This window comes from Diceros bicornis, chromosome 13 (genome assembly GCF_020826845.1).
Source record: "Diceros bicornis minor isolate mBicDic1 chromosome 13, mDicBic1.mat.cur, whole genome shotgun sequence".
In the NCBI taxonomy this organism is placed as follows: domain Eukaryota; kingdom Metazoa; phylum Chordata; class Mammalia; order Perissodactyla; family Rhinocerotidae; genus Diceros; species Diceros bicornis.
The window spans coordinates 10094551-10117218 of record NC_080752.1 but is presented as its reverse complement, the minus strand read 5'-3'; the positions used below and the strand labels follow the sequence as shown (position 1 = coordinate 10117218).

Genomic DNA, 22668 nt, shown 5'->3' with positions numbered 1-22668 from the left:
TCTGATTCCTTAGGCCCACTGAAGAGTGGCTGGTCGTCTGACCTCCCCTTTCTCCTTCCCTACATATTCCTTCCTTGGCAGCTCATGCATGCCCTCCAACCAGTTCTGAGAAAATCCTGGGAGAAAGCCTGGCAAAAATGCGAAACAAATACACATGCCAGCCCTTTTGCAACAGCTGTCAAGAGCCCAAGCTGGGCCCAGGGACCTGGATTTAGACTCACTTGTACGTTTGGCTCATGCTGGGAGCGCTCTGTGTCTCCGCGTCCTTGTCTGTGACGTGAATCTTATGTTGCCCTACATTTCACAGAGGGGTTGGAAGGATCAAGTGAGGGAATATTTCTGAAAGTGACATATTTCTGTAAGCTCTTATTATTTCCACTTCCTTGTGTTCCAAGTGTGGATTTTCAAAAAATTTCAAAAGAGTCTTAAAGTCCATTTGTCTTCAAAGTCAGTCCCTTTGTCTGTAACAAAAAATAATTAAAGTCCTTTACTTAATCTTGTTACTTTACTCCATGTGCACATTTGAACATGTTTCTTTTCTGTTGAAAAGGTTTGGGCTATGTTTCTTTCACAGCACATCAAGTAATTCCCAGCTTTCAGCTTCATTCTGGGGGGAAGGCTGTCTTGACATGAGTACAGGCATGTTTGGCCGTTCCATTAACCTACAGCCACCAGCACACAAAGAAATACAAAGCTGCTTTCTGGGCTGGCCCCGTGGCTTAGCGGTTAATTGGGCGTGCTACGCTGCTGGCGGCCTGGGTTCGGATCCCGGGCGCGCACCGATGTACCGCTTCTCCGGCCATGCTGAGGCCGCATCCCACACACAGCAACTAGAAGGATGTGCAGCTATGACATACAACTATCTACTGGGGCTTTGGGGGAAAAATAAATAAATAAATAAAATTAAAAAAAAAAAAAGCTGCTATCTGTGTGGTGGGAACTGGCCTTTTTCCCAGAAACTGGCCTTTCTCCCACGGAGATAGTTGCAATTTGTATCATTTCAAGGTTGTTTGGGCATCATGGCCTGGGGCACACTGGCCATCTGTGCCAGGCTGGGACGATAACCAGGGAAAACAAAGCTCGTACACAACTGCCGGGCTGGGACGATAGCCAGGAGGCTCAGTGCACGTATGCCACTGATAACCATTTGTGCACGGGAACATTGAATGCTTGCTCTGTAAACTCTGTAACTGCTTATATAAACTACTGAAAACTGAGGCCTGGTGAGAGTCTCACCTGTGGAGGGGTCGCCCGGCCCAGGACCTCTGATGATCCCATTCCCGCCCAGCCATGTCAGTTGAAGGGACTCTCCCCAGCAGTGGGACGTGGGTGCTGTGAGTAACCAATCTGATGTGTTCTCTTTTCAGTCAACCTGGTGTTTCTCTTTCCAGTTGATTTGTGTCATTTCCCTTCAGTTGATGTGGATGGTTTCCCTTTCCAGTCGATCTGATGTTTTTCCCTCTCATTATATGACCTATTAGAATCTGCCGCTATTTCAGTCGATGTGGATGTTTTCCCTTTCCAGTCGAGCTGATGTTTTTCCCTCTTAATGTTTGACCTATTCGGATCTGTTTGCAGACTATTGCCTTTACTATCCTCTATATGATAAAATGTATCTTCAGTCCATTTGTTTGGAGTGGAAAGTTTCTTTTGCATCTCCGATCAAATCCCCGAACCTCTCATAACAAAGGCCACCCCACCATTTCCTCAATGGTGGGCTGGTGTAGCTGGTTCATTTAGAGTTTTTGAAAATGCAGGGATTAAAGCATTTAAGAAGAGGCTTGAACCGTGGTTAATTCATTCACTTAATAGACATTCACCAGGGGGAAACATGGTAGATAGTAAGCTGCATGACAGTCTCTCTAGCTCTTTGTGTATTTGTTTATTGATGGAATATGTTTGTGTAGTATACATATTATTTGTTTAATGTATATTTGTGTAGTGACGGAATGGATGAATGACATGCCCCTTGCTTCTCTTCCCTGGGCCCCTGGCTGGAGCCCTTGTCTCTCTGATAATTACAGTATTTAAACACGTGTGCGTTCATGGCTCCAGCACCGTGTGCAGTGTTATGCATTCATTACCTCATCTAATTCTCACAATAACTGACGGTGGGTGCTATTGTCATCCCCATTTTTTACAGTTGGGGGAAACTGAGGCTTAGAGAGCTTGCCACTTGCTTAAGTACCACATGAGTCCAGGAGTTAGTTCCCTCCACAGAAGCAGCACTGCGGGAAGCTGGTGAGTGGTGTGATTTGTAAGTGGATCCAACGCAAAGTAGGGTAATTTTTGGAGACATTAATCCACATATCTTCTTTCTTGCTGCCATTTACTGGTTCGGTGGTTTCTTGTCCTGGGGAAGGTTTAATGCAGGACAGGCAGGGCAGAAAGCTGGTTTCTTCTCTTGCTTTGTTTTCCCACTGGCTGAGATCCAGATGAGATGCTCCCAACTCTGAGCAGATTTTTAGGCCAAAAGGTTACAAAACATCATTTTTGTTATGCAATTGATAGAGCGATTACCTAGCATTTATCATATTTCAAGAACTAAACTACTGATGCCGACATACTTGCATTTCTTCTTCCAGCCCAATTATTTCAAGTGGATGAAAATCTATTGTAAAAAATATAAAGGATGCAAAAAAAAAATCAAATGACCCATCAGAACTATTACCAATACAATTAATGCTTTGAATAAAATCATTAAGGATGAAATTGAAAACATTAATACTTCTGCAAATCTGTTGAGATCATTATCATAAATATAATATACATGCAAGTTTTGCAAAATAGTCTCTTCATTAAGTTTATTTTGACTATTCCCATCTTTGTCTCTATAGTAAAATGTTTTTCTCCATATTAAAAATTAAAAACTATTTAAGTAACACAATGGGATAACCATGATTAATAGAGCTAGTGCTATTCATCACGGAAGCTCAAGAAATTGAAAATAATGGAAGTAGTAACAGTTATTTATAATTTTGCTGATGTCAAATTACAAAGAATATTTTAAATTTATTAAAATTGTATATATGTACTTGTAAAGGCAAAGCATTGTCTTTATGCTTTGTCAAGTTTTTCTTTAAAGTTTGAAGTTTCCATATTTGTTTATATAGCATTGTGGTTTACCAAAATGGTTACCATTTTATTAACAAAGTTATGTGGTATTTACGTATAGAAAAATAAGCTCTTTTTGCTGTCCATAGAGAAGTTCGGGTCCTGTTTTACAAGAATGTAGGGACTTGGGTATATTTTTCTAATTTTGAGTGGGGTCCAGAATTCATTTTAGTTAGAGTAGGTAACTCTGCTCTAAGTGTCAGGAATTTAAGTAATTTGAGGAAATATGAATAGCAGTCATGTGGAAAAATACTTAGAAATAGATGATTTGAATTTGGTAATATCAAACACTTCAAAATGTGTAATTCAGGCTGATTTTCCTTTTTTATTTCTTACCAGGGTAAAAATGTTAATGTTTAGTTAGTAATGAACGCAGGTTAATATTAGAACATTTTGATATATTTATGACTCACTATATGTGTCTGTATCATGAGAAGAACTGGCAGGGGAGGAGTCTTCTGATACCTTGGAGGCACCGTGTGACACAGAGGACAGACCTATGTCAAGATTAGGTCTCCATTTGCTTATCTGTAGAGAGGGGATGGTAAAGCGCCTGGGAGAGTGGAGACAGTGCAGGTAAGGCACCTGGGAGAGTGGAGACAGTGCATGTCAAGCGCCTGGGAGAGTGGAGACAGTCGGTGCATGTCAAGTGCCTGGCATGCAGTATGGGATCAGCATTATTTTGACACTATTATTACTCCAGATGAGGGTCTAGCTTGACAGAGCCTCATAACTATATAGTTATGTTACTTATGTGATGCTCAAGTAAAGTTATTAGTTTTTGAACGGCACCCAATTCAAACAAATGTGAGGGCCTGCTGAAGGCATTTAACTTAGTATTGAGAATAACAATTTATTTAACTTGATATTATACAAGTATACTCTTGATCAGATGACTTCAGTGTTCTCTTAAATTCAACTATTTCAAGTTAGTACATTTATAATAGAGACTGGATCTTGAGGTTGTAAAATTGAGTGATATTAATATAATTCAAAACTGTCTATGACCTGGAGATTTTTTATGGGATTTTATGGAATTTATATTTTGTGCCATTCTCTGTTATGGTTTGAAATACCACAAAATGTGAAACTCTGCATCTGCCCCAACCTTTCCTTCTTCCTTCTAGTTCAAGGCTAGTGACTAAACTATGGATCCCAACATCTCTCACTCTTCTAGGAATCGGGGAGAGAGAGAAAGACAGAGACAGAGACACAGAGAGAGAGAGCTTCACTTCCACTCTCACACCTCCATCTGGGTAACATCCTAACTCTCTCTCTTTTTCATGGCCAAACTTTCAGAATTAATGCTTTCTCCACAGTCTCAATTAATTGCCATCCTGTTCACTTCTCAACCCACTTTATTTTGCCTGCTATATCTATCATTTCAACAACTTTTCCTGTGGTTATGACTGACTTCCATGATACTAATTCCAAGAAACACATTTTAAACTCGATCCCTGTTATCTGAGGAGCACTCGACATTCATCTTTCACTTCAAGTGATTCCGTGCTCTCTCCTTGTATTCAATGGCACTGATGCTCCTGGTTGCCCTCAGACCTCTCTGCTTGCTCCTCTTCCTCCTCTGGAGGCTCACACTTCCCCACCCAGCTTTTAAAATACTGGAAATACTTGAGGTTACAGACCAATATGATCAGACACATTCAAAGGTTTCCCTGAGTCTCTGGATGTGTCATCCAAAGGAACTGGGGAGACCAGCACAACTGGTGTGCACATGGTGACAAGGAGGAGAGGAGAAAGGATCTTAGAATTCTCCATCTGGAGAGATGGGGTTGAGGGCAAGCCGCTCTTCTTTTTGGATTTAATTTCCTTATTCGTCAGACAGGACGAGGTCTAGATAATCCGTATGTGCCCTTTCAGTTGTAACATTTATCCATTGTACTGTCTCTCTTTGCTCATCTATCTGTCCCCTCCACCAGATTGTGAGCTGTCCCAGGGAAAGGCTGACCCTTGATCTGTCTTTGTGTCCTGGCATCATCCAGCACTGGCCGGTGTACAGGAAGCAGCAGTGAGGATGGGGACTGTTCTCCTTCCTGAACATCCTATTCTCTTATCTCCAGGCTGTTGTGGGAGAAAAGAACGGAACCATGTGCCCTTGGCTCTCTGCATGAAAACTGCTTTGTAAATTCCACTGGTTCCTCAGCCTTTAACAACCCGCTTGCTAGTGCCCTCAGTATTAACTGGAGCAGCTGTTCCAAATCCCCACCCTGCTCAGGCACTCAATCCGCCTCGCCTCTGCCAGGGCAGAAGATGCCTCAGGATCTTCTAGGAAAATTGAGGATATCTGGCATCAGAGATCTAATCTGCTCACTCTCTCCCCTCTCCTGCCTCTTATGCCTCTAATGTGTTGGTCTTCCCAGTTGAATCTGTGAACAAACTTTTGGGACACCTCTCCCTGGGCTAACAGGCGAATCTAGCAAGTGAGCTGCACAGGCTTTAAGTCGGTAGAATAAAATCCATGCTGTACTGGGAATCAGCCATGCAGGCCATCTTAAGCCTGTGTTAGAATGACCTTGGAACCCCACATCTCATGAATGAAGATGCCAGCTGGACAGATCCACTACAGGAAAAGATAATGAGTCCCTCGCTTGCACATTTCCCAGCTGCATTTCTTAGAGACTGAGGGGAAAGTAACGACCCTGGTCCTCACCTTCCTCCACATGTAGATACCACCACCATTACAAGCCTTGTTTGATGTATAACCAAAAGTTCTTGTTTATGTTCTCTTTGAAGGATATGACTGTTAGATGTGTAAGTCCTTTCCTGCATGTAACTGCTTTGTTAAAAAGTATATAAACTGCACTCAGCTCTGTAGACCCGGGAGCAGTTCCTCAGAATATTCTGTTGGACTGTTTTCCAGGACTCGAGTTCCTCACTTCGATGACTGAACAAATGCCTTCATTTAACCTTTACCTAGACTCTTTATTTCAGTCAACAAATCCCTTAAAAACTACAACTACTGTGTTAATTAAGAGCAGAATGAAGTGATCATTACCCAGCCTCCACACTTTCAGAAAACGTCTGGGACTGGCCATCTCTGAAGTTTCTGTGCCCCAGGCCATCCAGCTCCTCTATTCTATTCAATGCTGCATTCATCTCCTGGACCTATTTTTCCTCTCTTCTTGCCCCTCCCTCAGCCCCTTCCATCCTTGCTCTCCATCAGCACCGTCTCCCTTATGAACAAGCACCAGGCTCCCTGTTGTGAAAACGGCCATAATTTTACTTTACTCTTCATCTCCTCCCCTCCCTTCCCACCTTTGCCTTATATTTATTCTCTTAGTAGAGAAATTCCTTGACCTGGGATGTCTCCATTTCTTTGTTGCTCACTTGCTTTGTAGATCATTACTCTGTATTCCTCATCCTGCTTTTTCCTAAATCTCCCCCACCACCCATTTTTCTCCCCAGTTCAAGTAAATTAAATAACTATTTATAGAACATCTACTGTGTGCCTAGCCCAAAGATGGGCTCCAAGGGAATCCAAGAGATGAAAAAAAATGTTTGAACCATGGTAGAATTTTAAAACTTAGTTAGGAAGATAAGTTGAATATAGAAAGAGTTACACAATGAGGCTGCACAGGATAGCTGATTGTGGAATTGATAGTAAATGAAAACATGAACAAATGGAGTGTCCAAGGAGAGGTATGAAAATGAACGCTTTGAGAGAGAAGTCAAGATGGCGGCATAGGCAGACTCTGAACTCACCTCCTCCCGCAGACACAGCCAATTTACAACTACCCGTGGAAAAATCACCCCTGAGACAGAACTGAAAACTGGATAAGAGGAAATCCTGCAACAAAGGACAATCCTAATTGAGGTGGAAGAGGCAGAAACTCCCTTCTGGAGAGAAAAAACGCCACCTTCACAAGCCGCCAGCTTCTCGGCCGCCTGGGAGCAGCCCAAAGGTACACATCCTCCCTGGAGGCGCAGGGTCCTGAGCCGGGGAACACCCCCGCTGTAGGCATTTTGTGGACCCAGCCCAAACGAGACCAGTGGCATAATATCTGACTTTGCCTGCTACTAAAACATTGGGGAGTACCCACAGAACTTGGTTCACAAAGAAATTAAAACTGGCTCTTAAAGGGCCCATGCGCAAACACACCCATTTCAGAAAGCAACCTAAAATCACCAGAAAGAAAGGTGCACAGTGCTTTGCTGAAGAGAGACTCACCTGATAGGCCCTGAGTGCATCTTGGTGAGAGGTGAGACCTCTCCAGGGACTGGGACATTGGCAGCGGCCATTGTTGTGGCCTGGTGTGGGCGTGCTGACACAGACGCCATTGGAGTTCTCCCTGGGGCCTGCTAGCCCAGGTCTGCCCCACCCACTAGAGCACTGATTTAATCCAGCTCAGCCAGGGTGGGCAGCCCACCCTAGAGACTGGCCCCACCCAACAACAAGCCCTCAGGCAACTTGTGGGCCTGCATAGGTTGGTGACTGTATTCTCTGCAGCCTGGCAACTGAGCCGACTTCAGTGGGGCAGGACGTGCACAAGGAGCAGGTGGAGAGTGTGGGGCAGTGGTGGAGTGTGTGGGGCTCCCACTGTGGAGAGACTGGGTCCACTTCGGGAGGTCAGGGTACACACACGGGGCAAGACTGTGTTGACTGTGTATGTGGACCTGTAGGCGGCAGGGCTTGTCAGCTGCAGAAGACTTGTGCTTCTCAAAGACCCACATAGGGGGTTTGCCCCACCTTCCAAAGCCTGAAAAAATTGGGTGCTCCTGTGCCTGAGGCCAGCCCCACACAGCTGCAATCCTCAGAGAGCTGACAAGAGACCTAAAGGCTGGAGGCTCATAGCAATTATAAGCCCCTGAACCTAACAACCTGCCACGCTGGGGGCCTACTCACTTAAAAGAAATACTGCAACACAAATGTGGTATTAGAACTTTCAGCCAACTGAGCTGGGGCTCCCCATACCTGATAAAGAGACTGAAGGGCCCACAACAACTACAAACAGCTGAGCATTACAACAGCTGGCCAGGAGCATAACTTGGCCTACCTGGGCGCATACAGGGAGAGCAAACATGCCACAATACAAGGACACACGTAGCCCACATAGGGATCATCCCTGGAACATTGAGAACTGAGGGAAGCACACTGCAGGACTCCTAAGGCATCACTTGTATAAGGTCACCTATCCGCGAGCAGGAGACATAGCTGACCTACCTAATACGTAGACACAAGCACAGGGAAAGAGGCAAAATGAGGAGGCAAAGGAATACATTCCAAGTAGGAAACAGGACAAAACTCCAGAAAAGGAACTAAGTGAAACAGAAATGAGCAACCTACCCAAAAGGGAGTTCAAACTAAGAGTGTTAAGGATGCTCACTGATGTGGGGAGAAGAATAGATGAACTCAGTGAGAATGTTAACAAAGAAATGGAAGATATAAAAAAGAACCAATCAGAAATGAAGAATACGATACTGGAAATGAAAAATTCACTAGAAGGACTCAAAAGCAGAGTAGCGGATACAGAAGAACGGATCTGCGAGCTGGACAAAAGACTAGAAGAAATTACCCAAGCTGAACAGGTAACAGAGAAAAGAATTAAAAAGAGTGAGGACAGTCTAAGGGACCTCTGAGATCAAGCGCACTAACATCTGTGTTATAGGTGTCCTGGAAGGAGAAGAGCGAGACAAAGGGGCAGAGAATCTATTTCAAGAAATAATAGATGAAAACTTCCCTAACCTAAGGAAGGAAGCAGACATCCAGGTACAGGAAGCACAGAGAGCCCCAAACAAGATAAACCCCAAGAGGCCCACAACAAGACACATATTAGTCAAAATGTCTAGAATTAAAGACAAAGAGAGAATCCTAAAAGCTTCCAGAGAAAGACAAGTTACATACAAAGCAAACCCCATAAGGCTATCAGCTGACTTCTCAGCAGAAACCTTACAGGCTAGAAGAGAGTGGCAAGATATATTTAAAGTGCTAAAAGGAAAAAACTTACAGATAAGAATACTCTACCCAGCAAGGTTATCATTCAAAATGGAAGGAGAGATCAAAAATTTCCCAGACAAGTAAAAATTAAAGGAGTTTGTCACCAAGAAACCAGTGCTACAAGAAATGTTAAAGGGACTTATTTAAGGGGAAAAGAGAAGACCACAAATAGGAAAAATTATCTATTTCCGTGATAAGAGGGCAATGGATACAAATGCACAAAAAAGAAGTTAGATATGATATCAAAAACATAAAAGGAGGGAGGAAGGGAGTTAAAGAGTAGAGCTTTCAGACAGAGGTCAAACTAAAGAGACCATCAATTCTGTATATAAGGAGAAAGGAACAGAGAAGGACTACTAAACACTGAGAAAAAAAGTTAAAAAATGGCAGTAAGTACATACTTATCAATAGCTACTTTAAACGTCAATGGACTAAATGCTCCAATTAAAAGGCATAGAGTGGCTGATTGGATAAAACACCAAGACCCATATATATGCTGCATACAAGAGATACACTTCAGACCTAAAGACACTCACAAACTGAAAGTGAAGGGATGGAAAAAGATACTCCATGCAAATGGCAATGAAAAGAAACCTGGAGTAGCAGTACTCATATCAGACAAAATAGACTTTAAAACAAAAACTGTAAAAAGAGACAAAGAAGGGCATTACATAATGATCAAGGGAACAATCCAACAAGAGGATATAACACTTGTAAATATCTACGCACCCAATGTAGGTGCACCTAAATATATAAAGCAATTATTAACAGACATAAAAAGAGAAATAGACAGTAACACAATAATAGTAGGGGACTTTAACACTCCACTTACACCAACGGATAGATCATCCAAACAGAAGATCAATAAGGAAACATTAAATGACACACTAGAACAGATGGACCTAGCAGAATACAGAGCATTCCACCCAAAAACTGAAGAATACACGTTCTTTTCAAATGCACATGGAACATTCTCCAGGACTGATTACATATTAGACCACAAAACGAGTCTCCATAAATTTAAGAAGATTGAAATAATACCAAGCATCTTTTCTGACCACAACGGTATGAAACTGGAAATCAACTATAGGAAGAAAATCAGAAAAGCCACAAATACGTGGAGATTAAACAAAATGCTACTGAACAACGACTGGGTCAACAAAGAAATCAAAGAAGAAATCAAAAAATACCTGGAGACAAATGAAATGAAAATACGACATGCCAGAATTTATGGGATACAGCAAAAGTGGTTCTAAGAGGGAAGTTTACAGCAATACAGGCCTATCTCAACAAAGAAGAAAAATCTCAAATAAACAATCTAACAATGCATCTAAAGGAACTGGAAAAAGAAGAACAAATCAAGCCCCAAATCAGTAGAAGAAGGGAAATAATAAAAATCAGAGCAGAAATAAATGAAATAGAGACCAAAAAAAAAAAACAATAGAAAAAATTAATAAAACCAAGAGCTGGTTCTTTGAAAAGATCAACAAAATTGACAAACATTTAGCTAGACTCACCAAGAAAAAAAGAGAGAAGGCACAAATAAGTAAAATCAGAAATGAAAGAGGAGAAATTAAAACAGACACCTCAGAAATACAAAAGATTATAAGAGAAAGAAGTAGAGAATTTGAATAGACCAATCACCAGTAAGGAGATTGAAACAGTAATCACAAACCTCCCCAAAAATAAAAGTCCAGGACCAGATGGCTTCCCCGGTGAATTCTACCAAACATTCAAAGAAGACTTAATACCTATCCTTCTCAAACTCTTCCAAAAAATTGAGGAGGGAGGGAAGCTCCCTAACTCATTCTACGAAGCCGACATTACCTTGATACCAAAACCAGACACGGACAACCCAAAAAAAGAAAATTACAGGCCAATATCACTGATGAACATCGATGCAAAAATCCTCAACAAAATACTAGCAAATCGCATACAACAATACGTTAAAAAGATCATACACCATTATCAAGTGGGATTTATTCCAGGTATGCAGGGATGGTTTAACATTCGCAAATCAATCAACGTGATACACCACATTAATAAAATGAAGAATAAAAATCACATGATCATCTCAATAGATGCAGAGAAAGCATTTGACAAGATACAGCATCCATTTATGATAAAAACTCTGAATAGAATGGGTATAGAAGGAAAGTACCTCAACATAATAAAGACCATATATGAGAAACCCACAGCTAATATCTTCCTCAATGGTGAAAAACTGAAAGCTATCCCTCTAAGAACAGGAACCAGACAAGGATGCCCACTGTCACCACTCCTATTTAACATAGTACTGGAAGTCCTAGCCAGAGCAACCAGGCAAGAGAAAGAAATAAAAGGGATCCAAATTGGAAAGGAAGAAGTGAAACTGTCACTATTTGCAGATGACATGATTTTATATATAGAAAACTCTAAAGAATCCACCAGAAAACTTTTAGAAGTAATAAACGAATAAGGTAAAGTTGCAGGATACAAAATCAACATACAAAAATCAGTTGCATTTCTATACACTAACAATGAAGTAGCAGAAAGAGAAATTAAGAATACCATCCCATTTACAATTGCAACAAGAAGAATAAAACGCCTAGGAAGAAACTTAACCAAAGAGGTGAAAGAACTGTACACCGAAAACTATAAAACATTGCTAAAAGAAATTGAAGAAGACACAAAGAAATGGAAAGATATTCCATGCTCTTGGATTGGAAGAATTAACATAGTTAAGATGTCTATATTTCCTAAAGCCATCTATAGATTCAATGCAATCCCTAGCAAAGTTCCAACAACACTTTTCACAGAAATAGAACAAAGAATCCTAAAATTTATATGGAACAACAAAAGACCCAGAATAGCTAAAGGAATCCTGAGAAAAAAGGACAAAGCTGGAGGTATCACACTCCCTGATTTCAAAATATACTACAAAGCTACAGTAACTAAAACAGCATGGTACTGGCACAAAAACAGACACACAGATCAATGGAATAGAATCGAAAGCCCAGAAATGAACCCACACATCTATGGACAGCTAATCTTTGACAAAGGAGCCAAGACCATACAATGGAGAAAAGAAAGTCTCTTCAACAAATGGTGTTGGAAAAACTGGATAGCCATATGCAAAAAAATGAAAGTAGACCCTTATCTTACACCATACACAAAACTTAACTCCAAATGGATTAAAGACTTGAATGTAAGACCTGAAACTATGAAACTTCTAGAAGAAAACATAGGCAGTACGCTCTTCGACATCGGTCTTAGCAACATATTTTCAAGCACCATGTCTGATCGGGCAAGAGAAACAATAGAAAAAATAAACAAATGGGACTACATCAAACTAAAAAGCTTCTGCACAGCAAAGGAAACCATCAACAAAACGAAAAGACAACCTAACAATCGTGAGAAGATATTTGCAAACCATACATCTGATAAGGGGTTAATATCTAAAATATATAAAGAACTCATGCATCTCAACAACAAAAAAACTAACAACCCAATTAAAAAATGGGCAAAAGACCTGAACAGACATTTCTCCAAAGAAGATATACAGATGACCAACAGACACAGGAAAAGATGTTCATCATCATTAACTATCAGGGAAATGCAAATCAAAACTACAATGAGATATCACCTCACGCCCGTCAGAATGGCTATAATTAACAAGACAGGAAACAACATGTGTTGGAGAGAATGTGGAGAGAAGGGAACTCTCATACACTGCTGGTGGGAGTGCAAACTGGTGCAGCCACTATGGAAACCGTATGGAGATTCCTCAAAAAGTCAAGGATAGAACTACCATATGATCCAGCTATTCCACTGCTGGGTATTTATCCAAAGAACTTGAAAACACCAATGCATAAAGATACATGCACCCCTGTGTTCATTGCAGCGTTATTCACAATAGCCAAGACTTGGAAGCAACCTAAGTGCCCATCAAAGGACGAATGGATAAAGAAGATGTGGTATATATACACAATGGAATACTACTCAGCCATAAGAAATGATGAAATCCAGCCATTTGCGACAACATGGATGGACATTGAGGGTATCATGCAAATGAAATAAGTCAGAGGGAGAAGGTCAAATACTATATGATTTCCTTCATTAAGTGGTAGATAACAACAACAATAAACAAACACATAGAGACAGAGATTGGATTGGTGGTTACCAGAGGCGAAGGGGGGAGGGAGGAGGGCAAAAGGGATAATTCAGCACATGTGTGTGGTGATGGGTTGTAATTAGTATTTGGGTGGTGAACATGATGTAATCTATGCAGAGATAGAAGTATAATCATGTCCACCTGAAATTTATACAATGTTATAAACCAATGTTACTGCAATAAACAAAAAATTAAAAAAAAAGAAAATGAATGCTTTAATTGTTCATAGGGTAGATTCCCATGTCCTGGGCTGGTTAGAGAAGCATTGCAGAGGAGGTAGGTCTTGAGGACAGTTTAAGAAGAACAGAAGACACAGGATGGGCGGGGGAGGCCAGAGGGGTATTAGAGAAGATTGGCTCTTCTTGCTTTTTCTATCTCAATGAATAGAAACATAGGGATCATCCTAGATTTCTTCCCAACTGTGCCCATATCTCCCATCAAACACACACTCCAATATTTCTCCCATTCATTCTGCCTCTCTGTCCCATGGCACCTGTCCAGTCCAGGCCACCATCACATCATATCTGAATATTGCAATAGCATTAAAACTGGTCTCCTCGTTCCAGTTTTACACTCCCTACACACACACATAATTTGTTCTCCTAAATGTTAAGATCCTGGGAACTGGATTCTCGAGACTGCCTGGATTCAAATCCTGATCCCATTCTTACCCTTTGATGTCCCTGTGCAGACTGCATAATTTCTCTGTGTCTCAGTTTCCACACATGTAAAATGGGGATAATGGTAATATCTACCTCAAATGTTTATTATGAGGATTAAGTGAGTTACTACATGTAAATCACTTTAGAACAGTACTTGGCACTTAGTAAGCACACAATAACTATTTGCCTGCTATTATTGTCTTCCAAATAGCTGTCAGAGTGATCTATCTAACCATGTCACTTTCCGTCTTAAATCCCTTCAGTGGATTCCCACGGCCTTAGGTAAAGTCTGAACTCCTTACCTGGGCCTACCAGGCATCATTATGTTGCTGGGGCTTTTTCAGTGTCCCCTGTCCCCTATACTGCAGCCAAGGAAATTCAATTCGGTGGACATTTGCACAGGAATGCCAAGAGAAGGAAGGGATTGATGCTCTGCTTTTGGTCCCCAAAATGGGAGTTTTGAGTTGCAATACGTATTGAAAGCCAGTCCTTGGCCAGAATAAATGATTTTCTAAATTCCTGAATCCCCCATTAGCATGTCCTGTTGGAGTAGGTTTTAGATCTTCACTCTCTATCGGGGTAGAGAGAACACAGGTGACATCATAAGGAAAGTTTCTTCTACATGAAGTGGAGGTTCTGGAAAAGCCCACCTCTTCCAGCCTGGTGGACTAGAGCAAAAATTGGCAGAGGCTGGGAAGCAGGTGGTCAGGAGAATATCTGATTTTTCCCTTCTGGGGTAAAATCCTGGGATAGGGGTTTGGATAGATTGAGGGAAAAGTTGAGAGTACAGGGGATTTTGCCTTGCTGTTTTTTTTTTTTGTAGAAAGCAGAGTGACAATGGCAGTGAAGCAGAGAGAAGGCTTGAGCCAGCACCCTCGAGCCTCTCCTAGGTCCTGCGTATAGTGCAAAAAGTCCCAGAGTTCCTTTGTTTTCCAAGGAAAGACATGGAATGTGGCTGATGGACTAGCCAGGTCTCAGAGGGATTAACACCTCTAGCAAGAGCCTGAGTGGGACTGGGTCAGCTAAGGAGTCCCCAGCCCCTGACCCTGCTGAAAGAACTAACTAGAAGTTCACCAACCACTCCCTACTATTTGTCAGCACAAAGGACCCAGGGACCAGACCAGACAAGATCTCATGAGGCTGAGACTAGCTGGGTTCCTGAGGGCAGAGCATGGATCTCAGGTCTTCGGCCTGAGCACCATGATGCAGTCATATGAAGGCCACCATACACCCATCATGATTTGCGGAAGGAGCAGGGCATAGAAGAATCTGAAAAACTAAAATGCCATGAGTTACCCAGAAGAGACTGCATAAACCAGAAGATTCTGAGACACTGTTGAATAACAACTCCTGGTTGAGGGATGGAGGTGGGCAGGAGGTGGAAAGGTCTGGGGAAGAGGGAGCTGACACACTTAAGGTGTGGTGCATATAGAACATTCAAGGGGCCAGTACTTGGTCCAAATGAAGTCATTACCACTGGAGTGTTAACTATTAACCTGCCAGATGAAATCCGGCTCCAGAGACTGGGGTGGGGCTTGAAGAGTGAGGGACAGTGATGGGGAGGAGAACAGGGAGCTGTAGCAGAGATTGAGGTTATTGTTCAGGGCTATAAATCCAGCACCTAACATGTGCCTGTCTTAGCATAAATGAATGAATGAATGAATGAACTGTGGGCAATGCCTATAAAGAAGGCTGGGAGTGGGGATAGCAGCTTGGGCAGTCAGGTTGTTGGATCCTAGTTCACCACCCATTAGGTAATAAATACTAAGAAGTCATTACTTTCTAATTATTTTACTACCATCTATGCTCTTGAGGTTATTTACGTCTCTTGTAACCAGGGCTGGCTCCATGGGCATGGGCCTGAGCAGTCACACAGGGCCCTGCACTCAGAAGGGTGCATGCCTGGTTGAACACTCTGCCGTCATCATCTTGAAACTGTTAATACATTTTTAACAAGGGCCTCGCATTTTCATTTTGCGCTGGGATCCACAGATTATGTAGCGTGCCCTGATTGTATGTATGCTGGAAATACTATATAATGGTATGCTATTTCTCATCTCTTCCCATGCAGCGTTCAGTGTCCTCTGTTGGCAGCTTGAAACAGGAGGTGGTGGACATTGGTAGACGCTAGAAAACAGAGCAAGAACCAGTTGTGAAACATTTACCAGCACACCAGTGGACAGGCCACACTGTGTATGTATAATGATCATACATGCCCACCACCAGCCCCCAGACCCCTGTGGGTTTTCATGGAATTTCAGAGTAGGAAAGAAAGTTTTTTGTATAGCAGTTTACTATTTGCGGCAAAAAAGAGAAACAATGACCTCAGCCCTGGCATTATTTCAAAACCTAATTTCAGACCTCCTGCGACTGAAAACTGTCACACATGACGTGTGACACTCCAGGGGGGCACAAGAAGTCGTCCCGAATGAAGGTTTGCATCAGTTGAGACAGGCTTAGAAATCCGGGAACTCGCTCCTGCCTCCTCCGGCGGAGCCCGAGCTGCCCCTCCCACCGCTCTTCCTTCTTCCTCTTCGATCTTCCCGGAGGCCACAGAGACGGGTGGGCTGGGTGATCCTCCCCAAGCGCGGGGCTCGAGAACGCTCCCGCTCTCCTCGGCCGCGCAGACTGCCGGCAATCCGCGCGGCGCACAGCGATGGAGTCCTCCTGGCTGGAGACGCGCTGGGCGCGGCCTTTTACCTGGCTTTCGTGTTCTGTCTGGCCCTGGGACTGATGCAGGCCATCAAGCTCTACCTGCGGAGGCAGCGGCTGCTACGAGACCTGCGCCCCTTCCCCGCGCCCCCCACCCACTGGTTCTACGGGCACCGGAAGGTAGATGGAAGGGAGAGGAGAAGGAGGATGCTGGAAATTGGGCGGGGAGAGGCGGCTGCTTCCTTCCCTTCCTCCCATTCCTCCGACCTGCACAGACCTCTCTAGCCCAGCGTGTGGCTCTGGGCATCTTTTCCTTACGCCAGACTTGCTCCCTCACAGCCTACAGGGAAAGGGAAACACCCTGGAGCCATTAGAGAGGAATCTTGGGGAGCTGGGAGGGGGTTATTTAAAGAGACAGAACACAGAAAAAGAGAGCGTGGTGTAACTCAGGTCTGTGTCTAATTGCTTCACCAATCTCTTGCATATAGATGCATTTTATTTATATTGCACTTATTTGTATTGCATTTTAAAAAGCCTTCCACATATATTGCTAAAAAATAGTATGTTATCCTGAGTAACACTTATTAATTGCAGAAAATATGCAAAATTGGACGCAATAGTTGCCACCCTTAGTCCATTCCAACCAGAGAAAATTAACTTTCTTTTCCTAAGATTCTTGAGAAGTAGGGAGCAGCCCCAGCCAATCACTCAAAAAATAGTGACTACATGAAATTTGTCAAGTAGAGGGAGACCCTGAGCTTTTGGTTTCTGCTGTTCTCACTTCACTCCCACCCCTGATTCCTTGTTTTAGTCATTCAACCAACTTTGAGCGGCAGGTGTGTGATAGGTGATGGGATTACAAGGAGGAGACAGGTGCCTGCTCTCAGGGGGCCCAAGTCGGATGCATATTTAGACCACAGAGAGAAAATGAAAATACAGGGTAATGAGTGCTTTGACAGAGGCCTAGGGATAAGGGGATCTTGGAGGGAAGTACATATCTCTACCTAAAGGAGGAAGGAAAGTCTGAAAGGCTGAGCAGAGTGGTAAAGGGTGAGTGGGGTGGGGAGTGTGTTCCCAGCAGAGCTGCTAAGTGATCCTCTGTCTCCCCTACTCCTAGTTCTCTTCCCTAAGGCAACTGCTTTCAAGTCGTCATCTGTTTATTTACATCCTTACTTGTAAAGTAATATTACTATGTTGCATATCTTTTTATTTTTTGCAGGGAAAGATTGGCTCTGAGCTAACATCTGTTGCCAATCTTCCTCTTCTTTTTCCCCTCCCCAAAGCCCCAGTGCATGGTTGTATATCCTAGTTCTAAGTCCTTCTAGTTCTGCTGGGTGAGCCACTGCCAGAGCATGGCTGCTGACAGACGGGTGGTGTGGTTCCATGACCAGGAAACAAACCCGGGCTACCGAAGTGGTGAGAGCACTGAACCTTAACCACTAGGCGGTCAGGGCTGGCTCTGTGTTGCACTTCTTAATTTAGTAATTTTAGATATCCATTTATTAACTACCTCATGATGAGTAATCACTTATACCTCATCTTTTACTGTCCCAGTATAGTTATATTGTATTTTTTTGTTAAATAGAAAAACTAGTCTTTATATTTTTTGATTATGTAAATGTTACTTGCCACTGACCTAATGGTGGATTTTGTTCCTTTTTGCATAGAGCTTTTTTCCCCCATGGTGTTATTAACTTCCTCCTTTTCTCATATGCTTAGTTTTTCCATATCTATCACTATTTTTTTTTTTTTACAAATGCTTTAATAGATCTGTCAAACACGTCTCAATAGTATTTCCAAATATTCAAGCATATCAAACAATCTGTCCATCCATATGCTTTTCTGGAGGCATTTCTTCTGCAGACTTCCCCTGTTCCAGTCTGGACTGGTTGGTCTCTAGGCCTGATACACAGATGTTGTGCTGTCCTGTGTCACATCTCCTGTCTCCTGGATATGCTGTCTTCTTTTGTTCTTGATTTATTTCATCATTTTTATGGGTAGCTTCTTGAGAATGAGTGAAGGAATGTCAGGTGAATTTTTTGAGCTCTAGAATGGCTGTAAAGGTCTTTATTATAATGTCAAGCTTGAATGATAGTTTGGCTGGGTATAAAATTATACTTTGGAAATAATTTTCTCTCAGAACTTTGAAGACATTGTTCCATTGTTTTCTAGCTTTCAGGATACCTGTTGAAAATTCTGATACCTTTCTGATTTTTTTCCAACTTTTTTATTGTGGTAAAATACAGACAACATAAAATTTATCATATTAACCATTTTTTAAAGTGTACAGTTCAGTGATATTAAATGCATTTATAATGTTGTGCAACTATCAATACTATCCAACTCTGTAGCTATTTTCATCTTGTAAAACTGAAACTCTATATCCATTAAACAATAACTCCCCATTTCTGCCTCTCCTCAGCCCCTGGTAACCATCAGTCTATTTTCTGTCTCTATGATTTTGACTACTCTAAGTATCTCATATAAGTGGAGTTATGTGGTATTTATCTTTTTGTGACTAGATTATTTCACTTAGCATAAGTCCTCAAGGTTTATCTATATTATAGCATACGTCAGACTTTCCTTCCTTTTTAAGGCTAATATTCCATTGAATATATATACCACATTTTGTTTATCCATTCATCCATTGATGGACAGTGGCTTGTGTCCACATTTTAGCTATTGTGAACATAGGTGTACAAATATCTCTTTGAGACCCTGCTTTCTATTCTTTTAGATATATACCCAGAAGTGGAATTGCTGGATCATATGGTAATTCTATTTTTAATTTTTCGAGAAACCACCATACTGTTTTCCATAGTGGCAGTACCATTTTACATTTCCACCAAAAGTGCACAGGCGTTCCAATTTCTCCACATCCTCACCAATACTTGTTATTGTCTGTTTTTTTTTTTGATAGTAGCCATCCTAATGGGTGTGAGGTAGTGTCTTGTAATTATGATTTGCATTTTCCTAGTTATCAGTGATATTGAGCATCTTTTCATGTGTTCAATGCCATTTTTATATCTTCTTTGGAGAAATGTCTATTTAAGTCCTTTGCCCATTTTTGAATCAGGTTGTTTGTTTTTTGTTGTTGAATTTTAGCAGTTCTCTATAAATTCTAGGTATTAATCCCTTATCAGATATATGATTGGCAAATATTTTCTCCCATTCTATGGGTTGCCTTTTTACTCTGTTGATATTATCTTTTCATGCACAAAATTTTTTAATTTTCATGAACTCCAGTTTGTCTATTTTTTTCTTTTTTGCTTGTGCCTTTGGTGTCTTATTGAAGAAATCATTGCCAGATACAATGTTGTAAAGCTTTTGCCCTATGTTTTCTTCTATAGTTTTAGGTCTTACATTTAGGTCTTTGATCTATTTTGAGTTCATTTTTGTATATGGTGTTAGGTTAGGGTCCAACTTCATTCTGTTGCATGTGGATATTCAGTTTTCCCAGCACCATTTGTTGAAAAGACTGTCCTTTCCTCATTGAATGGTCCTGGTGCCTTTGTCAAAAATCATTTGACTATATATCAGAGGGTTTATTTCTGGGCTTTTTATTCCATTACATTTGTCTATATGTCTATCTTCATGCCAGAACCATTCTGTTTTGATTCCTGTAGCTTTGTAGTAAGTTTGGAATCAGGAAATGTAAGTCTTCCAGCTTTGTTGTTCTTACTGAAGATTGTTTTGGCTATTCAAGGTCCTTTGATATTCCATATGAATTTTAGGATAGATTTTTCTATTTGTGTAAAACACATCATTGGGATTTTGACAGGGATTACAGTGAATCTGTAGATTGCTTTGGGTAATATAGACATCTTACCAATATTAAGTCTTCCAATCCATGAACATGGGATATGTTTCTATTTATTTATATCTTTTTAAATTTCTTTCAGCAATGTTTTGTAGTTTTCACTGTACATGTCTTTCACCTCATTGGTTGGAAATACTTGGTTTTCCAATACTTGGTTTCACCTTCTAAGTATTTTATTCTTTTTGATGCTATTGTAAATGTATTTGTTTTTGTAATTTTCTTTTCAGATTGTTCATTGTTAGTGTATAGAAATGCAACTGGGTTTTGTGTAGAAATGTAGGTTTTCTACATTTTAGTGTAGAAATACAACTGACTTTGTATCCTATACTTTGCTGAATTCATTTAATAGTTATAACAGGGTTTTTTGGTGGAATCTTTAGGGTTTTCTACATATAAGATCATAATATCTGTGAAGAGAGATAATTTTACTTCTTCTTTTCCAATTTGGATGCCTTCTATTTCTTTTTCTTGCCTAATTGCACTGGCTACAACTTCTAGTACTATGTTGAATAGAAGTGGCAAAAATGGGCATTCTTGCCTTGTTCCTTATTTTAGAGGAAAATCTTTTAATCTTTTACCATTGAGTGTGATGTTCATTGTGGGTTTTTCATATATGACTTTTATAATGTTGAGGTAGTTTCCTTCTATTCCTAGTTTCTTGCATGTTTTTTTATCATGAGGGAGTGTTGAATTTTGTCAAATGCTTTTTCTGTATCAATTGAGATAATCATGAGGTTTTTTTTCCTTCATTCTGTTAATGTGGTGTATTATATTGATTGATTTTCATGTGTTGAAGCATCCTTGCTTTCCAGGGATAAATCCCACTTGGTCATGGTATATAATTCTTTTAATATGCTGCTGAATTCAGTTTCCTAGTATTTTGTTGAGGATTTTTGCATCAGTGTTCATAAGGAATATCGATCTGTAGTTTTCCTTTTTTGTAGTGACTTTGTCTGACTTTGGCCTAACAGAATGAGTTAGGAAATGTTCCCTCCTCTTCAATATTTTGGAAAATTTTGAGAAGGATTGGTATTAGTTCTTCTTTAAATGTTTGGTAGAATTCACCAGTGAAGCCATCAGGTCCAAGGCATCTCTTTGTTGGGAGATTTTTGATTACTAATTCAATTCCCTATTACTTATCGGTCTATTCTGATTTTCTATTTCTTTGTGATTTAGTGTTGGTGGGTTTTGTGTTTCTAGGAATTTGTCCATTTCATCCAATTTGTTGGTATTCAGTTGTTCATAGTACTCTCTTATAATCCTTTTTATTTCTGTAGAATCAGTAGTAATGTCCCCAATTTCATTTCTGATTTTAGTCATTTAAGAAAGAAGAGTCTTGGGCTGGCTCTGTGGCATGCTGCACTTCAGTGGCCTGGGTTCAGTTCCTGGGTGTGGACCTACACCACTTGTTGGTGGCCATGCTGTGGTGGCGACCCACATACAAAATAGAGGAAGATCAGAATAGATGTTAGCTCTGGGCAAATCTTCCTCAAGCAAAAAGAGGAAGATTGTCAACAGATGTTAGCTCAGGGCTAATCTTCCTCAGAAAAAAGAAAAAAAAAAAGAAGAGTCTTCTCTCTTTTTTTCTTAGTCCATCTAGCTAAAGATATGTAGATTTTGTTATCTTTTCAAAGAACCAATTTTTAGTTTCATTGGTTTTCTCTATTCTTTATTTTGTTTATCTCTGCTCTAATCATTATTTTTTCCTTCCCTTTGCTAGCTTTGGGTTTAGTTTTGTTTTTCTTTTTCGAGTTCCTTAAGTTGTAAAGTTAGTTTGTTGATTTGAGATCTTTCTTATTTCTTAATGTAAGTATTTCTAGCTATACATTTCCCCCTTTACTGCCTTTTCTGTGTTCCATAAATTTTGGTACGTTGTATTTTCATTTTCATTCATCTCTAAGTATTTTCTTATTTCCCTTGTGATTTATTCTTTGATCTATTGGTTGTGTAAGATTGTTTGATTTCCACAAATTTGTGAATTTTTCCATTTTCCTTGTTATTGATTTCTAACTTCATCTCTTTGTGGTCGGAGAAGATATTTTGCATGATATCTATCTTTTAAAATCTACTGAGAATTAATTTGTGGCCTAATGTATGGTTTATCCTGGAAAATGTCCCATATGCACTTGAAAAGAATATGTATGCCACTGTTGTTGGGTAGAGCGTTCTGTATATGTCTGTTAGATCTAGTTGTTTTATTGTGTTAAGTCCTCTGTTTGCTCACTTAACTTCTGTATGATTGTTCTATCCATTATTGAAAATGGGGTGTTGAAATCCCCAACAATTATTGTAGAACTGCTTATTTCTTTCTTCA

At 40.8% G+C, this 22668-nt stretch overlaps 1 protein-coding gene across 1 annotated transcript in view; it reads left to right on the top strand.

Moving 5' to 3' along the window:
- The first annotated feature begins 16538 nt into the window (after positions 1 to 16538).
- The window catches only part of LOC131412594 (cytochrome P450 4X1-like), a 35293-nt gene continuing 29163 nt past the window's right edge, over positions 16539 to 22668 (top strand). The window contains 2 exon segments of the mRNA XM_058552334.1: positions 16539 to 16575; positions 16578 to 16714. Coding sequence (XP_058408317.1) covers positions 16539 to 16575; positions 16578 to 16714 — 174 coding nt within the window.